The following is a 10,249-nucleotide window of genomic DNA, read 5'->3' on the forward strand; positions in this document are numbered from 1 at the left end:
TAATATTTCAGAAGATTGATATTTTGAAATGAATTGAATCAATACTTTCCAAGTTTAAAGTTCCATTTTAAAACTAGAATCACAATCACCTTTCTATCCTATATCCTTTCAACTGTTACTTAAGGTCAAGTACACATTGAGGAGATAGTTTTGCATTTGTGTTCGCCAAATAACATTGCATTGGAATATCGAGTAATAGTGCATTGATATCCTAAGTGGCGAATAATATGAAATCATGTAGTCAAGGGTTTGTTTATATGTAACAGAGTGTTGGCTATTAGTGATGTTGATCTTGGATGCCAATCTTCCTCAATAGGCCTTTATATCTTTCTTTTTAGGACTTTAATGCTAGACAGTGCCTTCCCTCAGGCAATTTATTGGGGAGATTTTTGCCAAAATTTTGGAGAAATTTCGTAATCATTAACCATAGCCTGTATTGTAGGTTTACTCAATTCACAGTTTAATGGTTGTATCACCTTAAGAATGATTGAGTTTTGGACAGGAAAATGTAACAAAATGAATACAAATGAATTATCGGTGATATCAACATTAACATTACTCCAACGTCTTTAAAATCGTTGAACTAGTATCGTTTATAGACAAGTATATGAGAGAGTAATGAGGCTAGTAATGGCTAGTTTGCGAGTAATTGAAACAGTTTCCACAATGGCTTTATTCTTAATTACTCCCTCCGTTCCACAATGATGTTTTTGTTTGGAATCTTGGACTTTTTTAAAAAGATAGAATCTTCTAAATTTCTCTTAATCTATAAGAACAAATACAGTCATGTGAGATCTAGTTTGATTCGTCTTGGTGAGTAGATTATTAATATCTAACTTTTATAATTTTTGCTAATGTGAGATTAAAGATATTTGCGGTCAAAGATGGGTAAAAATTTGCATCGATTTACGAAACAAGATATCATTCTGAAACAGAGGGAGTATGTAGCAAATTTCGAAGAAGGATAGATGCTTTTATAATAATAATAACAATTTCAGTGACTTCATTGTAGAGAATCTATCAGATGAAAGAATCCAAATATGCTGATCAAAGGAGCTTAACGAAACATATTGACTAGAAGATAGAAAACCTTGGATAAAACCGAACATTAAGCCTTACAATAAACAACAAACACTACATCATACTCGACCACCATGCTAAAACCAAACATCACCGCTATATACTGCAGGACGATCATATTTCTACGACTATTATACAATGACTACATTTTTTACCGCCATTAAAGATATGCACCGAACCTTTGATCTTGTATACTAATATATTTTTTCTTATACTATCATCAAGAGTGCATCTTTCTATTTATATGGCTTTGACAAGATTGTAGTCATTGCAAACGCTTCCTGTTCTAGGGGAAATACGCGAAAACATACCTACTAGAGCCTCTAGTCACTCTTTATTCTTAAGTTTGCCTTTATTTCTCCTAGAAATACTGCTGATATCTTGTCTAGCTAGTTGTCTACTCAAGAGTAGAGAGCCTCTCCAGGAACTGGTTGAAGGTGTCATCGCTCTCTAGCATGCTAACCCTTATGTACTTTGAGGAGACTCCAAACTTTGGCCCTGCCCTTGTTCTGATCTTTAGCTCATTCATCAGCTTTTCGGCATCTTCACCTGTTTTCAACTCCATCCACGCATATGCTGCAAGCAGAAGACGGGAGTTAATGATAAATATTAGACAAACAAATAGCAAATAACTACTTGTATGAAGCATAGTATATATATATATATATTATGCTTTTTATGTGAAGATATTAGAATTCTAAGATTATACCTGGATTGGGATGAGAGGTCTTGTTCATGAACTTGCAATACTGTGGGGAGTAATCTGGCAAGTTGAAGGCACCGCAACGTTTGATGGCAGCTCTCAGTCTTGTCCAGCGCTCAGCCAACATGCGGTGGCTGAATTCAAAAAACTTTTCTAATGGTTGCTCCATCACATCAGGGTTACCTTTGGAAAGCTTACCATTGGCAAGGTGCTCATAGCTATTAGCAACAAATTCGAGTATCTTTGCTGCTCGAAGTTGCCCTTCATGGCAAGTTCCAATGGTCACCAATGCCATTAGTTTTATCATCCTCATTGCAATTTCTTTGTCCTTCACAATTGCCCACCTTCAATATAAACCATAATCACAATTTTTGTTAATATCCCACATACAATTTTTCGTATTTTAGGCTTCATGACATACAATTTAGATCATCAATTAATTATATTTACACATTTTTTTTAAATGTATCTATCCACGAAGAGATCATTCCCCTTATTCTAAGCACTCCAAGAATTAAATTCTCTATTTGTTTACTACAGTATTACTTAGCACGGTTTGTTCAGATTATTAACCTTTTCCCCATTTAAATATATATACTTATGTATAAGGAGCCACAAAAGTTGATTGATGCATACATGTAATTTGAACTCAAGTCTCGTGTACACTGACCTAATATACATGTAAGAATTGATATATGACATATTTGAAATTATTAATAATATATGCATAGCATAATCTAATGAAAGTTTAGAGTTGATAAAAGTTGAGATTAATTTAAATTAGACGCTTACCCAACACGGGAACCAGCATGGCCAGTGGCCTTAGACAAGGTGAACAACATAACATCATAATCAGCAGGAGTAGGGGTGTCAATTCGGTTAAACAGTTCGGGTTTGGGTTGGATTTATCAGTTTCGGGTTATAACGGGTCGGTTTATAACGGATTGAAATAATAAGCGGGTCGGTTTGGGTCGGTTTTGAAAACTATCGGGTCAGTTCGGTTTGGTTTTTTTAATTGCAGTTTCTATTCGGATCGGGTTCTTATCGGATCGGGTTCTAGTCGGTTCGGGTCATAATCAATTTGGGTTGAACTGGGTCGGTTTGAAAACGGGTTTAGCCCATTTAATGTGGGTTTCGGTTAAAAACAGTTCGGGTCTTAATCAGGACGGGTTGTAATTGGTTCAGGTCATAATCAGTTTGGGTTTAACTGGGTCGGTTCGAAAATGGGTTTCGGTTCAAAATAGATCGGGTGAAATCGGGTCCAACCATTATTGTTTCGGTTATAATCGGTTTAGATTGAACTTGGTTGGTTTGAAAACGAGTTTACCTAATTTGAAACGGGTTTCTAATCAAAATCATATCGGGTTAAAATTGAGTCGGATGATTATCGAGTCGAATTAGTCAGATAATGGGTAGGAACGAGTCATGTTATAATCAAGTCAAGTCATAAATAAGTTGGGTTTATCGAGTAGTGGGTTGAAGCAGATTAGATCATAAACATATTGGGTAACAGGTTGTAAATGACTCAGTCATAACGGGTTATGGGTTTTAAACGGTTTGGTCATAACGGGCTACGGGTCGTAAACGGTTCGGTCACAACGGGTTACGGATTATAACCGGTTCGGTCACAACGGGTTACGGGTTGGAACGATTTAGGTTTATCGGATTTTTATCGGGTTTTAATGGTTTTCGGTTTAAAACGGGTCGGGTTACTATCGGGTTTAAACGTAATCGGTTTGGGTTGCTTTCAGTTTCGGGTTGTAACGGTTTGGCTTGATAACGGGTCGGGTTAGTAACGGTTTGCACAAATTCGGTTTAGTTCAGTTTCGGTTTGGAGAAAATTGGGTCGGGTCAGTTTTCGGTTTCCAAAAAACGGGTTTTAAACAGTTCAGTTCCTTTTCGGATCGGTTCGAAACAGTCGGGTTTAACGGTTCGGGTCAGAAACTGACAGCTCTAAGCAGGAGCAGTGATGGGTGTATACTGTGGCCAGTAGTAAGCAAGGTCACATATCACCATCCCACCTTCTTTCTTCACCACCGGCTCACGGAGCCTACCATCCGGGTTGTTTGGAGTTGTCACCACTTCAATGTAGGGGCCTTCCTCGTCGAAGGTGTTAGCATCTCCCTGCCATTTGTAGATCTCCGATTTCTCTTCCTCTAATGCTTCCTCGTAGCACTGCCAAACAAGAGAAAAAGAGAAACTTTGTCATCAAATTAAATTAAACATGACCTTATCTTATACCCTAGGATTAAGCCAACATGCATGCACGTATTATCATAAGGGCGTGCTTACGTACTAAATCAATTTTTTAATCAGTGAATTCATCAATAAGGCCCCGTTCTTTGAACTTATTTTTAGTTCTGTTCAATTCAGTTAATGTCGTTTTAGTAGAGCTCAGTTCAGCCCATTCCAGCTAGCTCAAAAAAACAAGGCAAACATAAATTAGTCGCAATAATTGAAAATACTTAATTAGTAATCATAGTATCAATCTTACTTTACATTTATAGTCACTTAGCTTCAGTATAATATAGACAACGTTATTTTAGTATATTATTAATTGATTACTTCTCTATTATCCGACGAATATGATTAAGTTGTAATTGCCTTATTTTCTTGTTATCAAAATGGCAAAAATCATAATTTGAAATAACATGAAATAAAGTGGGTTGTTCGACCGGCCAATTCAACATGATCATCATCAATGCTTCATCTAATTATACACATGACCATGTGCTCATGGTTGTTCATATGGAGAGCATACATCTAAATTTGCATGTGTTAATTTAAGTGAACTTTCATAATTAACAATATTCTCTTAGCTTTATTTGATCTTTCAATCTTCAATATATAATTTCAAACATAAATGTTTCCACTTTTCGTATAGACTAAATTATTAAATATTCGTAGTATATATTGTCGGTCCATTCTACATTATATTAACACATTAAATGCGTGGCTTCCACAATTGAGTATATATGTAATAATATGAGTTATATATATATATAGTTGCATTGTAATAATATTTTTTAGAGGACCCATCGAACAGAAATTGCTTTTTGAAGCACTTAACATGTTAACCATTACTTAATTCTAAACATTTGACAGCTTTTTCCTAATTTATGATAATTATTAATGTATAAATTAACAAATTTAGGGAAAAGATGGTGAAAAAGAATAAAGGTACAACATAATTTATTCCCCATTTACATTTTTAATTCTTGGTCTTATGTTGAAAGGGATAAATAAAGAAGGACGGGATCCAATCAAACAATATTATCTTGCATGATTGTAGAGTGAAAAATAATTTAAAGAATACTCGCAACTTGTATTTTTTTTAAAAAAATAGAATAATTAGAAATTAATTGAGAATAAATAAATCATAGAAAAGTAGAGTAAGTAAAATTTATGTTCTTTTGCTTTATTTTATGGATGCCAAAATTAATTAAGTTGGAAGAAATTGAAACATGTTACATGCAAATGTTTAGAATTAAGTAAGCAAAGGTAGCAGCAACAGACACGGCTTGTAACACGTAAAATAAACCACACAATTCGTAATTAGCATTTGACACAACCTATATTCTCGCTACCATATAATTTAATTATTAAACTTGGTAATCACTTCACTATTATTTGACAGATCAAGCTAATTAATTTCATTCGATTCTAAGAATTATTGGAGTGTATGTAAAAAATTTGATTACCTAATAGGTAAGTTATGTCAAAAAAAAAAAAGTTATGTGGTAGAACTCCTACCTCTAATAAACACACGGATTGCATGTTCGAGTCCTCATATTATGGGTTAATATTATAAAATTAATGTCGTAAATTATTTTATGCACCTAGAATAAGTGTTACCTATTCGCTTTTACCGTGACAAAATAATTATCGGAGCAAAAAAAATAGTTACCGAGTAATAGGGCTCAGCACAAACAACGGGAATTTGCATTTTCTTCTTGATATTATTATTTGGTGTTACGTTCACGGTGGATGCTAAGGCACGAAGGGCTACGGAGAACAATTGAGATGATCCTGTTCCTCCAATGATGTACCGGCCTTCGGTCACGGCATTCCCCACCACGCGGTGCACCTGGTGCACGGCTTCACTAAACTCGGGCAGCTGGTAGAAGACGCCACCCTCATCGAAATCAGCAAAGTAACTCATAAGGTCCGACGCCTTAATGGTCACTTTGCACTTATCATCCACGTTCTTCCAAAATGTGTAGTAGATTTTTGGATCTCCTCTGTATTCCGAAACAAAAATTAAATCAATAAAACATATATATATTGGTGAGTAACCAAAAAAATAAATTATTTTCACGTGTGATACTGTAATATAAGAAAACTAGATTAACAAAATGGGTCAAGTTAGGTAAAGTAATAGAATTCCTTTAACAAAAAGAGTGGAAAAAAAATAAATAGCTAAAATCATTTTAACTTTATAAGAAACGGTCCAAAAACTCTAAGAAACAAAGGGAGTATATATTAAATATATATTCTATGATGTATAATTATAAAATGGAATTACATGGATTCTATGATATATACAAGAATGGCTAAACAATGCATGCATGTGAGGGATAGCTCAAGTGTTTAGACCCTCCCTTCTGGTTTCAGGAGATCTTGGGATTGATTCTCACCCCGTTCTTGTGGCTCTCTAAAAAAAAAATAAAAAAAAAATTGCATGCATTCTAAAAGAAAAACAGATAAGAAAAGAAAAGCGATAATATTTGGATCTATTGGAAAAAAATGATTTCTTTTAATTTCCATTCGATAGAGATTGTTTCTGTAAAAAGTTCAATTTTTGTTTAATTTCCCTTTCATGCATGCATTGAGCTAATTTTCTTGTAGAATCTCTGCAGATTAATTTTTATCCAATGCATGTCACTAGAATGGTGTCTAGAGTAATTTGAAGAGGATGATATGCATGTCCCCAAAAAAGAAATCCTTAATTCAGTTTTGATAAAGGTTTATCCAAATTTGATTTACAACTAAAATAATTTACATAAGATAAGATTAATTTAAATTAATAATTATAATTACGGTGAATAAAACGCATTCCATATATATATATATGATACTATACAGAGTTATAGTTACGGAATACATTATAAATGTAAAGAAAGAAAAGGTGGGTTTTGTGTTTGATATTGCAATGAAATTTGGTCACATGATACACAACCATATACAAAAAATAAAAAATAAAAATGGTGCTCCATGTGATTTTTATAACAGAAGAAATTTTGCGGGCTGAAAAGATTACATTGATTCAGTATTGAAGTAATTGATTAAAAAAAATCAATTTTGAACTCGGATGATTGATTTAATATGTTTTTTTTTTAAAAAAATATATATTGCGAAAAATAAATTCCCGTTGGTGCACCCACTACTCTTCCACTCCCACAGAATGTGAAATAAAAACACACACAAAAAAATTTCTATGTGCATCTAGATACATGTAATTATTTATAATCTAATTGAATACATGTATGCATGCATGAATCCGTACCAAATTACTTAAAATTTCTCCTTTTGAATAACAAACATAGATATGTGTTATTGGTATATATTGACAAGAAATTGTCAAGTGATGTTACCATAACTCAAAAAAAAAAAAAAAAAAAAAAAAATGAACAAAGAAACTAACCGATCTAGGCTAATGACAACATCGTTGGCATTGCAATAACCATTACTTTTAACAACACCGTTACCATTATTGCAATTACCGTTGCCATTAGTAGTATTAGTTTTCTGCTTTCCCTCAGTAAGACACATATTTTCTCTCTCTATAGTATTATTTAGGACTCAAGATGAGTTTTGTCTTGATTCTAAGAACCTTGGCTTCAGCCTATTTATAGGGGAAAAAAGTGTGACAAGAGTATTATTTAATAAATCACCAACTTACTATACTTTGGTAGTACTCAATTTTTATTTTTGGATATTTTACATTGTCTATTATTATTATTTTTCTTTCTAAATTTATTCAATTAGTATTATTTCATGTTTGATGAATTTCTTTTTAGTAATTTTATTAATCTTTTCATCAAATCCCTCGTGATATTTTTACATATTGTGATCTGGCATGTAAATCACGATGATAGTGCAAAGCTGTGAAGTATTTGAGGAAACTGTTTTTGGTTAAGTGTGAATGAGATCAGTGGGAGATTTGACCACATTAAGTCCCCGTTCTCTTTACCTTATTTTTGCTGAAATGAAATTATTTTTACTGAAACAAAATTATATTTGCTGAACTAAACTTATTTTTGCTGAACTGGAATTATTTTTACTGATTTTCTATTATAATTCTTCTTTAAGAAAACTGAATTTTACTGAACTGAAATTATTTTTAATGAACTGAAAGTATTTTTAATGAACTGAAATTAATTTTACTGAACTGAAATTAATTTTACTGAATATTATTTTTTTAAGGTGAAGTGAACAGGGCCTAAATATTTTTTTATAGTGCTTTTACTGATATTATTTAGTACCTAAAATAGAAGATTTCCTGCATTTTTATGTGATATTTTGGATGAAGTTGTGTCAAAAAATTAAAGTGATGGGTATGTTTATATTAATAAGTACAATATTTGCTAAGGTCCCGTTCACTTCACCTTATTTTTGCTGAATTGAAATTAATTTTACTGAACTTAGATTATTTTTGCCGAATTTAAATCATTTTTACTAAACTTAATATATTTTGCTGAACTGAAACTATTTCAGTGATTCTCTATTATATTTCTTATTTAGAGTTATTGATTTTTGTTGAACTGAAATTATTTTTACTGAACTGAAATTAATTTTACTGAACTGAACTTAATTTTGTTGAATTGAAATTATTTTTACTGAACTAAAATTATTTTTACTGATTTTCTAGTACATTTCTTCTTTAGGTTTACTGATTTTTACTGAACTGACATTATTTATGTTGAACTAAAATTATTTTTACTGAATTATTTATGTTGAACTAAAATTATTTTTACTGAAATTAGTTATAGAAGCTTATTCCTACTAGTTAAAATTACAACTTTACATGGAACACGAAAAATCTATATATTTGAAGGGATTTCTATTTTGTATCCAAACTATATGATATATTGACTGTGATCATATTTTAATAATATTGGCTAAGGGTCTGTTCATATTTACTTAATTTCAGTTCAGTTCAGTTCAGTTCAGCTCAGTTCAGTTCAGTTCAGTTCAGTTCCAATCAGTTCAGTTCAGTTCAGTTCAGCTTTTAATTTCCTTCTCTCATAAAATATTCATTTCAGCTCAATTCAGTTCAGTTCAGTTCCAATCAGTTCAGTTCAGTTCAGTTTAGCTCCAATCAGTTCAGTTCAGTTCAGCTCAGTTCAGTAAATGTGAACAGACCCTAAATCTGGCATTTTGATATTAATATCATACTTACTAATTTCTTATTTATAGGAATACTTTCATACATAGTTTAAAATAGTATATACAATATATACTTTGTACATATATTTTAAATGTATATCTCATAGGATTGTGTTATAAAAATATAAAAGGCAAGGGGAAGGCTGTGATGTCTACCTAATTTACAAAAATCTTAGTACCCCTTAACATATACCATTGAAGTTGCAAGCAAATCCACATATTATTGTAGATTGTTGATTTACATATTATTATTTTTATTGTAAGCAAATCCTTACCATTTACCACTGAAGTTTTTATTGTAGATTGTAGATTTACATATTATTGTTATTGCAAGCAAATCCTTAACATTTAGGCCCCGTTCCACTTCACATTATTTTTGCTGAATTGAAATTAAATTATTTTAGTGAACTGATATTAATTTTACTAAAATTAATTATTTTTGCTGAACTGAAATTATTTTTACTGATTTTCTATTATACTTCTTGTTTAAGTTTACTGATTTTAACTGAACTGAAATTATTTTTGCTGAACTGAACTTATTTTTATTGAACCAAAATTTATTTTACTGAAATTATTTTCACCAAATATTATTTTCTTAAGGTGAAGTGAACAGGGCCTTACAGTTGAAGTTGCTCTTATCTAATATCAACAAAGGATTTTAATGATTCTGAAAGCCAAAAAAAATTGTGAATTTCTATTTTGCTTATAATTGAGAAATAATGAAAATTAAATTTTATTGACGGATTTGATGGATGATCAATAGTTCAATACACTAGCTAGTAGACTCAATAGTCAAGAGGGTGAGGTGGGACTTATTTCAGTATTAATCCAACCTGATCATACCACATTAAATTCAATCACATATTATTTTTTTTTATTTGTGTTTATTTATCATCGAATATCTGTAATTTTATAATTTAAAAAATTATGAAAATTTCATATTTGAAAAAAGCATTATTGTAATATGAATTTAATGATATCTCATTTGATAATTTTTTATAGTATAAATTAGTATACGGATTAGGTCAATGTTTAGTGAAATATGAAAATTAGGCCCCGTTCACTTCACCTTATTTT

General features: G+C 31.6%; 1 protein-coding gene across 1 annotated transcript; it reads right to left on the reverse strand.

Annotated features, from left to right (window-relative positions):
* Window positions 1–1,477: 1,477 nt before the first annotated feature.
* Window positions 1,478–7,555, reverse strand: LOC145581718 (tryptophan aminotransferase-related protein 1-like). Its single transcript, XM_081638745.1, has 6 exons — window positions 7,428–7,555; window positions 5,691–6,024; window positions 3,748–3,958; window positions 2,576–2,645; window positions 1,790–2,127; window positions 1,478–1,656 (listed from the first exon to the last, which is right to left on the reverse strand). The coding sequence occupies exons 1-6, from the start codon at window positions 7,553–7,555 to the stop codon at window positions 1,478–1,480; spliced, it is 1,260 nt and encodes a 419-aa protein (XP_081494871.1).
* Between the last annotated feature and the right edge of the window lie 2,694 nt (window positions 7,556–10,249).

This window comes from Chenopodium album, chromosome 15 (assembly GCF_948465745.1).
Source record: "Chenopodium album chromosome 15, dcCheAlbu1.1, whole genome shotgun sequence".
Lineage (NCBI taxonomy): Eukaryota > Viridiplantae > Streptophyta > Magnoliopsida > Caryophyllales > Amaranthaceae > Chenopodium > Chenopodium album.